At 57.2% G+C, this 18,109-nt stretch overlaps 1 protein-coding gene across 2 annotated transcripts; it reads right to left on the bottom strand.

The window, feature by feature from the left end:
- Positions 1-5,112: 5,112 nt before the first annotated feature.
- On the bottom strand, positions 5,113-17,068 carry PHYHIP (phytanoyl-CoA 2-hydroxylase interacting protein). Of its 2 annotated transcripts, none has more exons than XM_036075169.2 (5): positions 16,288-17,068; positions 12,341-12,534; positions 10,937-11,111; positions 8,896-9,013; positions 5,113-7,226 (listed from the first exon to the last, which is right to left on the bottom strand). In XM_036075169.2, exons 2-5 carry the CDS (start codon positions 12,503-12,505, stop codon positions 6,692-6,694), a joined length of 993 nt encoding a protein of 330 aa, XP_035931062.1. In that variant the 5' UTR covers positions 12,506-12,534; positions 16,288-17,068; the 3' UTR covers positions 5,113-6,691. The 2 variants fall into 2 exon arrangements, with proteins under 2 accessions (XP_035931062.1, XP_035931063.1); XM_036075170.2 differs by lacking the exon at positions 16,288-17,068 and adding an exon at positions 15,439-15,584.
- Between the last annotated feature and the right edge of the window lie 1,041 nt (positions 17,069-18,109).

Raw genomic sequence — 18,109 nt, 5'->3', positions numbered from 1 at the left:
GATCTCGTGCCAGATGCTGTCTGGGACATGAGGGGCTGTGGGGGGTGGGCATCTCATCCCAGATGTGCAGGCTGGCTGTGTCTGGGAGCGGCCCACAGCCGGGACACCTGGCCTCGCTGGCTGCCCTTCCATCCGTTGATTCCAGGACCCCTGAGGGTGTGATTTCACACTCGGGCACACACAGACACAGCCTCCTCGCGCACTTCAGCCCGTAGGCGTACGGACACACACAGTGCTCATAGCCCTCCCACACGACGTGAGCAGTGGAACATTCTGTAAAGAGGCTGTTTGGGGGGGTAGGGGGACGTATGAAAAAGGGGCTGGGCATGTTGTCTGTCCAGCTGGTGTCCACCCGGGTTTTCTGTCTCTGTCTAGGGAAAGGGGTGGGTGGGCTGGAGGGTGTCCCGGGGGAGCCCACCAGAAGCCAGAAAACTGGCATCAGCCTGAACAGATCCATGAACTGGCCCTGAAACTCTGCCTTCCTGAAGGTCAAACACTGAGTGCTGGCCCCCTGTGGGTCCTTCTCTTCCCATGCAGACAAGAGCCAGACACCCAGCAGCCACTGAGCAAACATTCCAGCTCTGGCCCCCTCTCCCAAGGCTGTGTCTCGGCCAGCCTCCTCTTTCCTGCCATGGCCTTCTCCCTCCCCAGCCAGCAGTGAGGCCCAGACCTGATTCCCAGAGGCCAGGAGGAGAGAAGTCACGTCCCTGCTCCCTCCATTCAGACGAGCCTCTCTCTCCCCTTTCTCTTCATGGACCTCAAGGGGCAAAAAAGCAGAGAGAGGACCTGGGTTCTTCGGCCTGGGCTGGCCACTCCCCTATTTCAGAGAGGGCCAGGCATCCTGTTCCCAGCCCTGGGGCTCCCTGAGATCCTTCGGTGGGTCTGTAGGTCTTTTCCTGGCCTCAAGTCCCTCCCTATTGCAGAGGCCCATGTTGGGCCAGATGCTCTCTGGACTGTGGGAGGGGACCTACCCCCAGGCAGCAGCATAGTATGGTGCACCCCAGACAGGCCCTTTTAGCAGAATGCAGTAGTAGAAACCAGACACATTGCTGGCATCCGATGTGTAGGCAGGACCCTCTCCTTCTAGGAAGCTGGCCTACTCCCACTGTCAGGCTGCCGCTCTCTCGTCCAGTCCTGAAGGCAGATGAGCCCGGGAGGTCCTGCAAGGGAGGGGGTGATGGGCTGAAGGGTTACCGCCTATTGTTCCAGGGAGGTCACAGCCTGTGACATCATGGCCACCGTTCCCTGCCCCCACCTCCTCCGACCTCAGTGCTCCGGACAGCCTGGAGGCCCTGAGCGGGATGGAAAGGCCCCCAGACCATGGGAGCTGCCTGGGCATCTCACCCAGACACTTGGCCAACCAACCTGGCATCGGCTCCTCCACAGCAGAATTTGTAGTCAGTGGTCACAGCTCTCTCACCAGCCCTCCACGTTCTTCTGAAGCTCAGAGGCCCATACTCCCAGTTCACGAGCCACATGTCCAGAAGGAGCCAGGATCCTAACCCCACCCAGACTTAAGGGCTCCAGCCCACAGAGAGTAGCCGGCCCTCCACTCTGTGAACAGCAATGCCCCAGCTTGTCCCAAGACTCCATCACCACCATAGACTCAGACCCCTCTAATGACGCAGGGACCGTGCTGGTGGGCCTTCCCTGTCCGCTCTGGGCCCATCTTCAGAGGCTGCCTCTGGGTGGTGGAGGCTGCTCAGGAGCTGGGCGCAGGCCACTAATACATATTCCAGAACTTAATCAATGCATGTGCTCTCAGAACCCCACCCACCCTCACCTTCTGGCTGCTTCAGGGTTCTAGACTAGACCAGCTCCGGGCCGCGCTGCCCAGCAGCTCAGCTGACTCCATGTCAGAGGAAGGTCCCCTTGCTCCTACAACTGTCTGCAAGTCCTTGAGGGCCCCCTTGGTCCTGAGGGCATGGCCAGGAACAGAAAAGCCGGGATGGACCTGCCCCTGACTGTGCTCCCAGCTCGAGATTAGCGCACAGCCTGGAGCTTCAGACTCCTGCCTCTGGGAGCACCTTTGTAGCCCGCAGAGGCGGGGACAACAGCGTTAGCCTGGCAGTCAGGGGACGTGGCTCTGCCATCCATTGTCCAGTGGTGCTGGCCAGCTGCCTCCTCCCTGGGCCTCTGCTCCCCAAGCCTCTCCCCTGTCCTCGGCAACCCTTCCTGCCACAGCTGAGGTGGACAAGAAAACCCAGGGTCTAGTCTCCAAGCAGCCAGAGGGCAGGGTTCCTCACCAGCAGGGGGGTGGGGGACCTTCTAGGGCCAAGTGTGGCTCCACTATAGTAGGAGGAAAGTCACATGCCGCGCACCACCACTTTCCTCCTTCTCTTTCCCCCTTTTTCCTTCCCCTCCCCCTCCCCCTATCTGCTTCTGTGTCACGAAAAGTTCAAAAGCTTGCATGTAAACATAGTCAGTTTCGAACACAAGCTCTACCATTTGGTGGCTGTGTGCCCCTGGGTGAGTCATTTAACATCTCTGAGCCTCAGTTTCTTCATCTAGACGGGGGAATGACAACACATTCAGGGTTGCAAGGAAGCAACGAGATGCCCTTTGAGGAGATCCTGATACAGTGCCTGCAAATAGGAGGCTCTCCATAAATGGGCCTTCTTTTCCTTCCCTCTACCAGACAGTTTTCCAGTTCCTGGACTACTCTCTTTCTATGCAAAAAGGAAACTTCTGGGGACACTAGTTTCCAGTTGAGCATTAGGAACTGAGGGCAGAAGGATTCCTGCCAGAGAAGGCCATGCTTAGCCCACAGCAAGGCGGGGCTTGTGGGGCAGCAGGAGACATTTCTGGCTAGCTGGTAGCCTTTCTGGGCACCTCCCAAGTCACACCCTGTGCTTGACTGTCCCTACACACAGGGCTGATTCTAGAATCTGTGAAAAGATTTGCTGCTCCAGTTTGCAAAAATAGTAGTGCTGACTTGGGGAGTGGGGAGAGGGCAGCCAGATGTTTTCTCCAGAGAGCCACGAGGGCCCCCAACTCAGCCTCCTACTGACCAGCCTGCTTCTCCTGCTCCAGCCTCCTCCCAGTCCCACACCCTCCCCTCCCCCATCTCAGAACATCTGGTTCCAATCTCCTCCAGATGCTGTGGCCAAGCTGTTTTATGGCCAATCACCTCAGCTCAGCTTCCTGAAGGCCTCCCTCCATTTGGGGGAATGGTCCCTCCTCATCCCTTTCCTTGGGACCCCAGCCACCTTTTTTCCTAACATGGAGAAGAGACACATACCGAAACCATACGAAACTGTGAGGGTCCTCAGAGCTGGCTCCTCCCTGCCCACTACCTTGGGGAGACTGTCATCCATCCAAGATGAAAAGAAAGATGCTGGCCCAGTAGGGAAGGAATGGGCAGAGCGGAGAGACAGAGACTGACAGCTGGGGGCACGAGGGCACGTAGCCATGTGTATGCGTTGGGTGGGTCTGTGTGTTTGTGCCCGCACGGCAGAGCACCCTGCTTGTAACCGGAGGCACCCCGTGGTGGCCACTGCCTCATTTTCCCTCCCTGCCTGCATTGGAGCAGGGCTAACTTGGGGCCCCTCGGCTGGATGGTGGCAGCTACAGTCCAGGGTTGTCCCTCACTTTGTGGCTCTCTGTGGCAGCCATGTGTGTCTTCTAAATCCAGTCTAGGGAGGTGGTGTGTGTGTGTGTGTGCGCGCGTGCCCATGCACGCGCACTCGCACGTAGACCTCTCTCCCTCCACCAGGTCAGATTAGAGGGACAGGGGCCAGAAGGGACCTCAGGGCAGATTCCAGCCAGTGCCCTGACCCAGCTCTGACAAGCGCCTCCAGCAACCGGAGAGCAGAGCAGAGCGGCCATCTGGAGAGAGCAACGAGAAGCAGGCTCTCTGGGGAAAACTACGTGCGGCCCCACCCCCACCCCCCCCTCAGTTCGCTGCCTTCATCCCCCACTAAAGAGGACACTGGGAGCCAATCTTTCCCTAAGAAACCCAGAGGGTTCACAAAAGGAAGACTGAAGCCTGCACCTCTGAGGGATTCTGGAAACCCCTCTGGGGTGGGGTGGGGGTCTCCTGACCAGAGGAGGGAAGGATGGGCCCTGGAGGTCATTCCCTGTCTGTGGAATTCTGGACACCCAGTGCTGCCCACTACTCCTTTAAAAGAAGGCTCCTTGGCATTTGTGACTCCACAGCCCCCCCTGGTGTTATTCAGGATCAAGGTGCAGCCTTGATCAGCCAGAAGAGATGTAGAGGGGAGACCCTTGAGAGGGCCAAGTGCTGAGACCAGCCTGCCCATAGCCTTAATGCTCAGGCGGCTCCTGGCAGACACTAGGGGAGACAGGACAGTAGAATGGGAAGATTCCAGCTTCTGAATCCAATCCAGGTACTGTTGCCTACCAGCTGTAAGACATGGGCAAGGCTTTTATTTAACTTTTTTGTGCCTCAATTTCTTCATCTGTTAAATGGGAATACTACGGCGGAGGGCCATTGTGAAGACTACATAAGCTGATGTGTGTGAAAGCACTTGGCCAAATGCCTGGCCCATAGTAGGCCCTCAGGAAGGGGTCGTTTGCCCTTCAGCATTCCCCTAGCCCAAGGAGGCTGTGCCCCAAGCTCTGGATGACACATGTTCATTTGGTCCTGAGCCAGGCAGTGTCAGTGAGGTGACTCTAATTTTTCTGGAGCTTTTCTACTCCAGCAGAAGATCATTTTAATAATTCCATAATAATAGACGCAGAGGTGACTCAGATCTGCAAATGAGGAGCCCTGCTGGGGAGGGGAGAGTTGGGCTCTGGGCGAGGGAAATTCAGCAGCATCTGGGTCTGACGCAGTGGCAGGCTGCTGCATTGGGAAGGGCTCCAAACAGGGGACCTTGCTAAGGTCTTCAGATTGCCACAGGTTCCCCTCTCATAAGGCCTCAGTTTCCCCTTCCGCAAAGTGCAGGGTAGCACCAAAAGACCTCCAAAGTCCCTTCTAAGCTAGAGATACGGCTCTGCTTTCTGAGCCTTGCCTCCCACAGCAAGATCTGGAACACCCTTGGAGACAGTTCCAGATGTCTTGTCCTGGGGGACATCCCCAGTTGAGTTCCTCTGTGATTGTACAACTTGCCTACCCCACCCCTCCCAGAGCTCAAAGAGATTCGGGGCTCTCAGGCCATGGTGGTTTATTGATGCACGTCGCAAGCACAACAAGGCGGGTGTGCCCCCAGCTCAGGGCAGACACAGGGCCAGGGGAGAGCAGTGGGCCACCCCCCAGAGCAACGCAGTCAGCAGAGGGGGAAAAGGCCTGGGGGCCCATGTCCTCTCCTCCATGCTTCTCCCAGGGCCCCCAGACCTGCTCCGTGCCACCGAGACAGCTGACCACACCACTCCCTGTGGCTACACAAGAGGCGACCAGCTGTCCCACCTGCGCCCTTACTGAGATATGGCCTTGTTGGCCTTCTGGCCCCTTCGGTACTTCATCACGGGGATCTGGCTGTCACTGTGGGGGCTGCTGTCCTCTGCCTGCCATCACCTCCACCATCCCCTGAACAGCTAGCTGCCTCCATGCACACCTCCACCTGCCCCCCGACCTGGTTCGTTTATCCCGGGGGTCCACCCTCACCACCCTCATGACCCATACCAAAGTAGGAAATAGGCAAAAACGCTGGGAGGCCCAGGAAGCCATCTCCAAGAACTCCCCAGGGAAGGGGCTCTCTGCCAACGGGCTGGCGGTGGGGAGCAGACGGTGCCGGTGGGCGGGGCGTGAGGTGCGGTGGCAGGGAAGCCACAGTCCAGATCACACGCAGGCACGGTGCAGTCACGGCCCCGTGGCAGAGAGAGCGAGCAAAGCGCACAGTCAGGCAGGGTGCCGGGGCTCTTGGGAAAGCCCTCAATTCTAGTTCCACACCGGGTCCCCTCGGGGCAGGAGGCGGCCCCCTTACGGCTGAGAAGGGTTACCTCTGGGTCTCAGGGGTCTCTGTCCCCCTCCTCGACCCCAGTGGCTGCCACCGCAGACCTCAGTGCTCTGAGCAAGGGAGAAGGTACGCTGGGGTACACATCATCTCCAGAGGAGAAAGTTAAAGTCCCAACAGCCCGGAGCCCCCAAAGCCAGGAGGAAAAAGAGGGCCCCTTTCTAGAGGGCAGGTGGAGAAGGGGAGGGACAGCTCTCCCCATGCAGGAAGAGGGTGCTGGGGGGTCAGAGCGGTGCAGGAGACTATGTATAAAGGGAAAGGGCCAGGCCTGGAGTCGGAAGCCCCCCGGGCCGGCCCAGAGGGGAGGGGTATCCTGTGGTTGGCCCTGAGTGGGGTGGGCGGGGCTGGAGAGGAGCACCCGCAGCTCTCTGCAGCGCCTCTGGGGGCGGGCAAGCAACACGTGGGCTCTGGCCCGGGGTGGCTGCTCAGCGACAGCCCCCAGGCTGTAAGTTTCCATGAGGTGGAGGCCGGGATGAAGCAAGAAACAGCAGGACAGGGAAACCAGGAATGGGGAAATCTCCAGAAATCTACCCTCCTTCCACCAACCTACGGAGGCTAAGAAGCGTTACCAAGTCCACCAGGGGTGAATAGGCCACGCCTACCAAGGGGACACCCTCTGTTGCCTCTAATGCCACGGGGTGGGAAAGGGGGAGGCTGTGGCGTGGAGGGAGCTGGGGGGGGGCAGGGGAGAGAAAGCCAGCTCCCTGAACCTATGCCACCCATCGCCACCCTGCCTGTCATCTCTCCCTAGCCCCCCAGCTCCCCAGGAGTCCCTAGCGGCCCACACTGATGTTGCAGGTCTTGCAGCTGGGGTCTTTCTTGGCGTCAGCAGTGGACAGGCTCATGAGCTGGTGCCCGCTGATCTCCCCCAGGGTGCCCAGGGACAGGTCAACGGGCTCAGTATAGATGATCTCCAGGATGAGGTCCTGGGCATGGCGGAAGATCAGCTCCCCATCCTCCACGCTGCAGGTCAGGAACTTGTTGCAGGCAATGTCCAGGAGGGGCAGGCGGTCACGGCAGAAGCGGTCCCCCAGGGAGCCCTTGGGGGCCAGCACCAGGATGGCATAGTGGTAAGCTGTGTACATACAGTAGAAGTCCGCAAAGTAGAGGTTGGTGCTGGGGTTGAAAAGGCGCTGGGCAGGGATCTGGAAGCGCCAGCGGCCATAGGGGGAGTCCTGAGGAGGCTGGCCTGTGTTGAACTCTGTGTTGCAGCTGAAGAAGACCCCGTGGAGCATGCCGCTGGTTGGGGAGCCATGGCTGCCGCTGTTGTCCTTCAGGTAGGGCTGCAGCATGTTCCCGCAGTGGGTCCTACCCACCCCAGGGAAAAATGCCAAAGGGAAGAGAAAATGCCGCTGGTTAGCTGGGCTGACGCTTGGCTGCTGTGTGTGGTTGAGAAGGAAGCCAGCCCAGCTCCCAGCTCTCCCACCAGCTGCCGCCTCCATCAGTCGCAAATAGAACATTCCAGAATGTGAGAGCAGGGAGAGCCCTGGAGATGGGCTGATGCAAGCCACTCCTTCACAGAGGAGAGGTCTGAACCTACCACTCCCCACCTTAAAACCCTTTGATGGAGCTTTCATGAAAAGCAAGGCCATCAAGGTCTGGTCTTTCTGACCCCACCTCCCACCACCCCCACACCCACAAGTAACATTCTCCAGCCACACATGAACCCCAACTTTCCTGCCTCTGTGCCTTTGCAGTGCTCTTCCCTCTGCCTGGACTGCTTTCCCTGGACCTCTCTTCACCTGGCCCAGCACAGGTGTCCCCTCCTCTCCAAAATCTTCCAGGAACATCAGGCACTTGTATTCAACAAAACTTTGCCTACTACGTGCAGGTACTGAATTTTACCCAACAATCACACGTACTTCTTACATTCCATCTGTCTGTACTGTCCCGCTGATAGACTCTGAGGTTTTCAAGAGGGGGGACTCTGCCCTTTATTCATCTTTACATCCTGGCACATATGGGTGCTTTCTCTCTCTTGCATGCTTGCTGAGAAAGGAGCTGGAACTGGGCCAGTGTGCTCACCACTCACCTTGCTGCCTCTCTTCTTTAGTACAAAAACCAAAGACCCCATTAGCTCCCTGCCATGCTGGGGTAGGGTGGGAGCACCCCACCCCCAGCTGAATGCAATGACAAAGACAGTAAGACTAACAGGTTGCCCTAGCCCAGCCTTAGAAGGACATGGACTTGGGGCGGTGTCAGCAGGCCTGGGGAGGGTGGGCAGCCCCAGACCCGGCTTCACCCTTGCCAGGTCCTGGATGTCCCAGGTGACTAGTGACTTACTGGCTCTCTGCGCCTCAGGCTCCCCATCTGTAGGCTGAAAGGGTTGGACCAGATCATCAATTGAATCAAATATTTTTGGACTACAGAGCCCCTCTCTTTCTTCCCCAAAAGATATTATACATAGGCAGTCGATAAGCAGTGAAATTGAAGCTGCTCCAGTTGATCGATAGATGTGGGGCCCACCAAGCCTCACCCTAATTTCCTCAACAACCCCTCAATACCCCCCTAAAATGCCCTGTGACACCTCCCTGGAGCCTCCAGCCTCCGCAGCACACAGTTTGAAAACTAGGACCCTTCATGCACAGAATCCTCTCACCCTGTGCTCCCCTCACCACCACCACCCCCCCCCGGGACCCAGGGCCTGAACTGGAGAGACAGCTGACCCTTGGCATTAGAAGCCAGTGAAAGGAACTGTCCCAAAGGAGGAGCAAACCCAAGATCTTGTTCACCCAGGCCAGTTTGCATAGTTCCCCCAGGCATCCCCATCCTGAGAGCTCTCTCCTTCCCTGGAGCCCAATCCCCAGCAGCCAGCCATCCCCCCAGAGCCAGCCTGTGATAAGAGGCCATAGGGACTCCGTAGGAGGGTCTGGCAAAGACAAGGTGGGCGTGACGTCAGACAGCCAGGGCTGTCCAGGCAAAGCAGAGCCAGGGGCGGAAGGCGAGACCCAGGGCCCTGCTGGGGGCCATGCCGTACCTGGCATGCTGGAAGTACTCCTTGTGGTGGTTGCGGTAGAAGACGGAGAAGCGGAGCATGCGGCCTGCGATCTGCTCAGCCTTCTCCTGCAGCTGGGCCAGGTGCTCCTTGGCATAATCTGCAAGAGTCCCGGCTGGTAAGGGCCAGGCTGGGTATCACAGCCTCATGCCCCCACACTCACCCACTGCACACGGAGTATGTCAGCCCACCTCCGTCCTCAGAGCAACAGGGGATACCAAACAGTCACAGCACCTTGGACCACATAGGAGCAAGCCAGGTGGCCCAGCTGGGAACATGGACAGCTGGATGCTGTTTGTCCTCATCACCCCTGCACTCTCATTGCCAGAGGCTCAGCTCTCTGAGTCAGAAAGGGGCAGGGGCTGCCCAGTTAGACAGTCATGCTGGGGGCCCCAGGAGCTGTGATCCCTGGCCATCCTCATGTGAAGAAGACCAGCAAGCAAAAGAAGGATTGAGAGGGGAGAATTTGAGGTCCCCTAGGGGGAGCTCCCCAAATCCAGCAGGTAGGAGGCCATCCATACCACCCGCACGGAAGCCAGTTGTCATTATAGGGAGGGGCTCATGAGGGGCCTGCTGAGCACTGACGTGAGTGGGTGGCCAGAGCAGGGTCGGAGGCAGTGACTGCTTCGGCACCCTGGGAGAAGCAGGGAAGGCTGGAGACAGGATGGTAAGACCAGACACCTCCCAGGGCCAGGACCAGCGTCTGGGGCCCTGAGGCTCAGGCAGGGCTGCTGCCAGCCAAGACAGGGCCTTTGTACAAATTAGAAAAAGGTGCCCTTTCCTCCTTGCTGATGCAGCCCTGGCCAGGGTGCTGGGTTTGGCAAGAGTAGTGGGGACTGGACTGCAGCCATCCCCAGCTCCCCAGTTTGAATTAAACTCCCACTACATGTGGAGTTCTGGGGTAAACCAAGAGGCTTTCCCCGCAAGGAGTGGGAGCACCTCCAGAGTGGGGTTTTGCAGCCGAGCTAAGAAAAAGCACCGCTCGAAAAAGAATGGCAACTCAAGGAGACTTAGGGCATGGGCCTTGGCAGAGGATGGAGCCAGCAGCCTCAGAGGCCCGGGGCTAGGAATGTTCCCTGCCCCTTCCTTGTGACAGAGAGAGATCTGGAGCAGTTCCCCCTCTGGACACCTAAAGAGTGGACTATTTGTGGGGCAGATCCTGGGTCATCCATTACCAGGTACACATAAGCCTGGTGCTTGTTCATACTGGAATTTGCCAACTTAATTCTGCTAAGAGGGTTTGCAGGACCCCTAAGTAGGGGTCAGGTTCCCAGGCTAAGTGGGGGCTCAGGATGAGCAAATGGGATTATTATTATTATTACTTACTGACTGTCCTTCGACCTATGATGGATAAACAAAGTGTGGTCTATACATACGACGGGATATTATTGAGCCTTAAAAAGGAAGGACATTCTGACACATGCTCAACATGGATGAACCTTGAGGACATGATGCCGAGTGAAATAACGGAACTAATGCTCCAGTCACAGAAGGACAAATGCTGCGTGATCCCCCTCGCAGGAGCTACCGAGAGGAGTCAAAGTTACAGAGACACAAGTGAAATGGTGGTTGCCAGGGGCTGAAGTGAGGAGGAGAGCTGTCGTGTAGTGGGTGTAGAGTTTCAGTTTGGGAAGATGACAAAGTTCTGGAGATTGGTTGCACAACCACTGTGAACGTACTTAATACTACTGACCCATACGCTTAACTGGTTAAAACGGGAAACTTTGTGTTACGGGTATTTTACCACGATTCAAAACAGCATGCTTGCCCCGAGCCTGAAAAGGAAGTGCATCCCTGTTCGGAAGCGGTATTGGCAGCCCAACTAGCAGTGATGACGTCTGCACCACCCCCCCATGTCAGACTGCGGGCTTGGCAGGGGGTCTCGTTGGGCTGCCTCCCTGATGGCCGAAGCATGGTGCCCGCGTTCAGCAGGTGCTCATAGCGTCTGCTGGGTTAAGACGCAGCCCCCTCCCGACCCTAACTAAGACCGATGTGTCAAAGCAGCGAGACGGCACGGCCTCACCCCCGGTGCAGAACTCGACCGTCTCGCTCCAGCCGGACACCAGGTACTCCCCGTCACTCTGCTTCACGGCCGTCTGCACGGCCACGCTGTACTCCGTGCGGGGGCTCAGGAACCAGTGGCCTCTTACTGTCATGGGCAGTGGCACGGCCTTGGCCACAAGCTTGGTGGGGACATCCTGAGAAATGGGATGCAGAAGAGCCGAGAGTCAAACTGGGGGTCGTGCCCAATCTTGGCATTCCGCCAGAACTCACGCTCCCCAGACGGCCCCTAGGCTGCCCGAGGAGGGCCAAAATCTCAGAGATTCAATGGCTCAGCGCCCTGGCCACCATTTTCCTGCGGAAGCAAGCAGTGGCCATTGGGAAGGCCATACAGATACCCCCCAGCCTCCACCCCTCAGTAATGCCCCCTGATGCCCGTTCTCTTGGGAACTAAGGAGAAAGGCCACGGGGGTGGAGGCCGAAAGTTGAGGGCGGCGAGACCTCCGTTTTTGAGGGAGACTTCGAGAGCTCTGCACACTGCAGTGCCGTCTCCACGGCAACGGCAAATGCTGAGAGCCAGGGAGGAAGGGAAAATATGCCTTATTCTTTGGGGGGGGAGGGTTAAGGGGGTGGTGTTGAACATTCACGTCACCGTGGCAACTGGCCTGCCAAAAGACACCCAGATCGGGAGAGCCAGTTCCAAAGAGAGAGAGGGTGAGTAACCCACATGATGCAGTCGTCGTGGGAACCAGCTCCTTCCCACCTCACTCTTCCCCCTTCCTCTCTGCCAGCTTGAGGAGATGGGAGCCTTCTTCCCACCCACCCCCACCCCGGCTTTAACCCAGGGAAAGGACACCCCAGCCAGCAGAGGACTCTCCCATGCTGCTTTCCTAAACCCAGCCACCAGTAGGCCGGAGGGCCAGGGGCAGAGAGGATCACGGCGGCCCAGGAGGGGTCAATGAGGACCAAGCAAAGGGCCCCAGCCCTCCCATGGCCCATGTTGCCCACGCAGCCAACAACAAAGCTGCTTCCTGAGTCGGGGGCTTTGTCATACCCTGAGACGCCAACCCCCGGTGTGATGTCTGTGGCCCCCCTCAGGTTTTCCCGCCCCGTCTGAAGCCCCAGTCGTGATGCCGATAATGGCGTTCCCGGGGGCTGGGCCCCAAGCCAGACACCACGCAAACATTACCTCACTGAAGCCTCTCACAAGCCTGCGGGGGCTGGCATTATTATTCCCTTTTTACCAGTGAAGGAACTTGGGCTCAGTGAGGCTAAATAACTTTCCTAAGATTACACTGGGAGAAGAGCCTGGGTTTGAACCAGGCCTGTCGGACTCCCAACCATCACCCACCAGCAAGCGCTCCATTACCCTGCCTCCTTCAAGGAGGGGTATGAGCAAGAGGCCCTCTGCGCACCCTCCACTCACCCGGTGCTTGAACTTGTTGGAGTTCTTGTTCTCCTTCTTGTTAAGGTCAATGAAGTAATGGGTGACCCTCTCCAGGTCACTGTTCTCCATGGCCCAGGAGATGCGGAAGGAGTCACAGGTGATGTTGTTGACCTCGATGCTGTGGGGCGTGGACAGCAGCTCCATGCTCCCCTCTGGCTTGGCTCCTGTGGGGACTGAGGGGACAGGAAGCAGTAGCCCCTTCCTCCCCACCAGAGTTTTCTGGAATGTCTTGCTCCCAGCATCCCTTGCAAATTGGAACCTTGGAAATCCACTGATTGCACCTGCCTCATCAAATCAGATGGGAAGAGTGCATGGGAAGATGGAGGGGTAGGACCAAGGGTGGGATGGGGTATCCCCCCTAGGGGGGCTCTTGGCTCTCCTCAGAGGGGTCTGCAGAGCAGACGGCACCTGACAGGTGGCAGAGGCAGTGGGAATGCTGCAAACGCCGGGCAGGACAGATTCACAGCAGATGGAGCCGAGGAGGGGGGCCCTCAGCCAGCAGGCGTGAAAAGAGGAAGGGGTGGGGGTGGAGAGAACTGTATGAGGCGGGGTAGGAGAGATAGGAAGCGCCCACTGAGGAGACCCGTGTGAGGGTTGAGGCGGGCAGAGGGCCCTGGAAGCCAAGAGGCCAAGGCTGCCAGGTCGCTCAGGCTCAGGCCTCCCTTCTCCCTAGGGCTGACTCAGGGAGGGTCACCAAGACCAAGCTGGGAGTCCAAGCGCCACGGAGATGCACGTGGATACGCCAGTGGGGGGAGGGGGCAGCATGGGCCACAGCTCTTCTTCCACCCCTAACTTTGCAACTATCACTCTTTCCTTTCAGCTGATCCTCTGTTGCTTGACTCGTTTGAATAATTCGTTTTGCCTTTGACATCTACGACAGGCCGATATGCGGCGATAATCGCCCAAGCATCATCTCATGCAAGCCTCGCCATAGGTAGGTACTTTTATTATCCCCATTTTACAGATGAGTTCACTGAGGTTGGGGCGATACCGAGATGCTAGAGGTCATGCAGCTATAAAGTGATTTGAACTCACATCTGACTCCAGAGCCCAAATTCTTTTTTTTTTCCAGATCTTTTTTATTTATTTGACAGAGAGAGAGACAGCGAGAGAGGGAACACAAGCAAGGGGACTGGGAGAGGGAGAAGCAGGCTTCCCACCAAGCAGGGAGCCCGATGCGGGGCTCGATCCCAGGACCCTGGGATCCTGACCTGAGCCGAAGGCAGATGCTTAACGACTGAGCCACCCCGGCGCCCCCAGAGCCCAAACTCTGTATCATTAAGCAAAGGCTGTATGCGCACACGTGAGTGTGTGTGTGATACGTGTGCGACACGCGTGCCATGTGTATATGCGTAGCTACACATGGTTTCACTGTTATTTATCTTTCTTCCTTCTATCCTTCCCTTTCCAGTAGCTACATTTTCTCTCACCTTCCTCTTTTCTCATCCCTTCGCTTCCACCTGGGCTGCTAGTCCGTGTATGAAAGGACCACACCCTGGCACTCACCTGGGCTTTAGCCAGGAAGAGCCAACTCTGGCCTTGATTGTGGCCTGGCTCTGGGACAGGGTGGGAAGAGAGAGGGGGAGGGAGCGGGGCGGGACTGTCTCTGGGACAAGAACACCAACGTGGGTTGGACTAGCTCCCGGGCATTTGCTTAGTGCCCAGTGGAGCTCGTGGTTTCCCGGTTCATTCCCAAGCCCTGTCCCAGCACACCTCAGCTTTCTGGAATGTTGTTTCCTTTCCTCCCCTTTCTGCTTCTTCTCCTCTCTTTGCCCAGGCGCGAAGGGTGAGGGTACCTTGTGCCTTCGAAAGCAGGTACTTCTATTTATAGCTTCCAGAAGATCCAACCCACACTTGCCTGTCAGTTAATCTGTTGTGGAGCCTGGTATCTCTAAATTCATCCGTGGGCTGCCCGAGTGGCAGGCACAGGGGGAAGGATATGGGTGATGGCCTTCACCCGTTCCAGGGTGCTCCCTGAGCCCATGTTTCCTTTTGGCTTCCTACCCTAAATTATGAGCCTGCCTGCCGTGAAATTTAGCCAAATGTCAGTGGCTTGTGTGCAGGGAATCCTGTGGTAAACAAGCGTGGGGGTGCTACCAGGTCCATCCCCGAAAAAAGCAGAATAGGATTGGGAAACAGCTGTATGATAATAAACCAGTTTATAATTCATGGGGACAGATGTGGAGACTGGGGGCGTTGCCATCCTCTGGGCTCCCAGTGAGGAGCTCCCCAGGGAGATACACGCATGCACCCACATGCACACACACACACATGCACCAACACAACACACCAACACAGACACACTCCCCCCACAGAGGGCCTGAGGGACCACCTCCCACCCACAGCAGATTCAATCTATGCCTACCCCACAGGTGGGCACCTATTCCTGCCTCAATACTCCTCTCCTCAGACTCTCCCCCAGAGACAGGGCCAGCCATGTTGGGGGGGGCTCCCCAGGACCTGGCTCATCCTTTCCTTTCTACAGTTCTAGAAGAGCTAAGATTACTCCCCCGTGCTAGCTTGGGAGAGTGGCCGTGAGTGACACTTGGGAGAACAGCAATGCCAGGGTGGACCGAGGGTGGGTGTGAGCCCCAGTTCTCCAAGCCCATGACTGGGGAAGGTCAGGGTGTGAGGGACAGGTTGAGACAGCACCTGAGGAACACCCGCACTGCCAAGACAAGCATTTACACACCCACACACAGGCAGGAACATGAGTGCACACGCAGACGCACACACGCACACATGCACCAAGTGTGCCCACCCCCACCTGCCACACAAGGGCTGCACACCCCTCCTCGGACCTTGTCGGTCCCACGCACTCACCTACGCACTCAGGTGCCTCCACCCCCTTCCGCATTCTAAGAACGTCCCACAGTTTTCCCTCTACAAGCTGTCACCTCCACACAGACCCACACGTGTTGAAGTCCAGAGGCTCACACACACACATATACGCACACCTTCTCGCAAGCCATATTTGGGAAAAAAAAAAGAAAGCCACAGGCGCCAACATGCACGTGTGCTACCTGCACAGAAGGCATGCGACCCGTATGCCGGCTTGCACACGCATGTACACTCACATGCACGTCAACCCCTGCCCAGATTCTGGTATTCTCTCTCCAATCTTCTCCAGGCTAGAAGACCCAGACTTTGAAAATGTGGTTTGTCCCTAGCCACACTCTACCAGCCCTGATCCTCCACATGCCGACAGGTCTGCACACCTACGTGGGTCTGCGCACGGACAGTGGCTTCTGCCCACGCTCTCCACCTACGTACCCCTTTCTGCTCTGGAGCTGCCCCTCCCCACGTAGAAACCCTTTGGTTACATGCACTCCCTCCCTCAACATGTCCTCCCACACCCATGACAAGTGGTATGTCCACCCCATAAATATACTGCCTCACGCTGCCCCCACCCACACAACCCAGAGGCTACTCGGATAAGTGATCCCCCCACACACGTAGCTCACGTGTACAAGAAACATATGTCCCTAAACATGCCACCCAGCAGTGGAAACCCACACAAGAGCCTAAGTGTGTGCATACAGAACTATCTACGCAAGCAAACCTCCAGGGACCTCGCAAGCATGCATACGTGCTGTACACACCGATACCCCTTGCCCATGCCCCTCCAGAAAAGCCACCCACAAGCCGGGGGGGAATCTTCCCCCACCCCACTCTCCCTGTTGGCATCGCTGACTGCAGCAGAATGGTCACGGGGTGACTAACTGTGGTGCCCCTGGGGACGGGACCCAGCTGTTAATCCCTTTGCCAAGGCCCTGGGGGACAGGGGACAAGGTCGTTGGCCCTGGCAATCCAGGTGGGCACCGTGGGCAGTGGCTGGCCCCTGGTGCCCCCAGCTCCTAGCCCCTTGCCCCCTCAGTCCCTCTCAGAATTGACAGCGGGATGCTCTGGGGAGGAAAGGCACTCACCTGGCTCCACGGGGCTCTGCAGAGGAAGACCTGGAAGGGAGGGAAGGGAGAGCCCTCTGTGCGGACGTGCTCTCCCCAGGGAGAGGGGCAGCGGCGACGCCGGGGTCACAGGCAGCGGCGCTCGCTCGCTCCTCCCGCTCCTCTCGAGGCTGCCAAAGAGGCTTCTTCCATGCCCCGCAGGCAGCTCCTGCCTGGCTCTGCAGCGCACGGCTACTGCCCCCAGAGAGGCGATCTTCCCAGCCGAGCGCAAGGGGAGGCAAGAGCGAAATCACAGCAGCGTGGAGGAGAGTGAGAGGCAGAGAAGACGAGAAAGAACGGGAGAGCCAGACCGAATCTGGCTCCACCAATGGGATCAGAGGCTGCCCAGCGTCAGGTGACAATAAGCAAGCTTGGTCCCTGCTCGCCTGGGCTGGTGGGAGGGGAAAGGGCAGAGGGTCTCCCAGGAAGCTCCGCTGATGTCCTCAGAGACAGCGGCGGTGGCTGCCACTTTTCCCCCCGTTCTTCCAGAACAAGCTGCCCTCAGAAGTCCCTCCAACACACCTCGACTTGGAAATCTCTCACTTGAATGCAGCCCCCGAACTTTAGGATGCTGGGAGAGGGGTGGGGCTGAGCCCAGAGGCTTGGGAGCCCCCAAACAAGGATTCTGACTGGGGGAAGGGAAGGGGAGCTGTGACGGGAAAGGAGTACGGGGGTCCGTCTTCAGTCCGGATTCTCTCTGCGGGGACTTTGGCTGATCCATGGCTCCATTTTCTTACCAACTCTATCAAAAGATATTAGACCCGTAGAAGATCCCCGATCATCTAGGGAGAGTCCTCTGGCTGCTCAGGTGTCCCCAGGGAAAGGAATGACAGAGAGAGAGAGAGAGAGAGAGAGGTTGTGGGGCAGCGAAGGGTGTGCAGAGGCAAGAAAGTGGGGGTGGGAAGAACACACAGGGAGCTTGGAGTGTTCTCATCCCAACCAACCATCTGGGCTACGGAGAATACTATCTGCTCTCTTATTGACAGGCGGCTTTTCTACCACCAGATGAAAACCTCAGAGACGCCACTGTGAAGAGCACTCAAGGAAATCTGAATCAAACAACCAACAGTGACAAAGAGTATGCACAGTGTGGAAAAGCATGGGCTTTACAGTCAGACAGATTTGGTTAAAATTCCAGTTCTATCACTTTCTAGCTGGGTGATCTTGGACAAGTTACTCAACCTCTCAGAGCTTCGATTTCTTCATCTGTCAAGTGAGACAATAAATACTGAATGAGAAATTATGTAAATCACTCAGCTGTGGGCCTGGTACACAAGAAGGGCCCAGTGACCCATCAGAACTGTTGTCATTGCCATCATTATTAATAGTGTCTGCCTGCAAAGAGCCCGTGGTCTTTTAGGGGGAGGAAAGGTGGACATAAAGAACAAGAAATATACAACCAAATTGCAGGGTACAGATAAGGATTCAGAGAAGGAGGAGTCAGAACCAGCTGGAGTCCAGCCAGAGCACAGCCAAGAGGGGACTGTGGAAGCAGGAACATGGTGGGGGGTGGGGAGGGCTTGGTGCAGGGGCGGCAGGCAGACCTCTCAGGTTCTGGCTGAGGGCTCAGAGTGCCATAGAAGGCATGAGCTGAGTGCAAGGGACACTCACCGAGAGGGACTTGGGGGCTGCAGACATCAGCAAGCAGCAAAGGTTAGAGGAGGTGACAGTGGACAGAACGTGAATATTTTACAGAAAGCAAAGACAAGCAGAAGCCAATCCTTCCCTAAATGGGTGTGGAGAACCCAAGCAAGTTTGGTCAGATCCTGAACCACAGAATGCAGCATGGTGCATTACACTGAGA

Source organism: Halichoerus grypus, chromosome 3 (genome assembly GCF_964656455.1).
Source record: "Halichoerus grypus chromosome 3, mHalGry1.hap1.1, whole genome shotgun sequence".
Classification (NCBI taxonomy): domain Eukaryota; kingdom Metazoa; phylum Chordata; class Mammalia; order Carnivora; family Phocidae; genus Halichoerus; species Halichoerus grypus.
The sequence above is the reverse complement of the archived record's forward strand: the minus strand, read 5'-3'. Positions and strand labels throughout refer to the sequence as shown.

Coding starts and splice junctions, on each gene's coding strand:
- PHYHIP (XM_036075169.2), bottom strand. CDS start 12,505: ATGGAGCTGCTGTCCACGCCCCACAGCATCGAGGTCAACAACATCACC. Junction 9,014..10,936: donor GGTCGAGTTCTGCACCGGGG/GTGAGGCCGTGC, acceptor GGACTCTTGCAG/ATTATGCCAAGGAGCACCTG. Junction 7,227..8,895: donor GAGTACTTCCAGCATGCCAG/GTACGGCATGGC, acceptor TGGGGTGGGTAG/GACCCACTGCGGGAACATGC.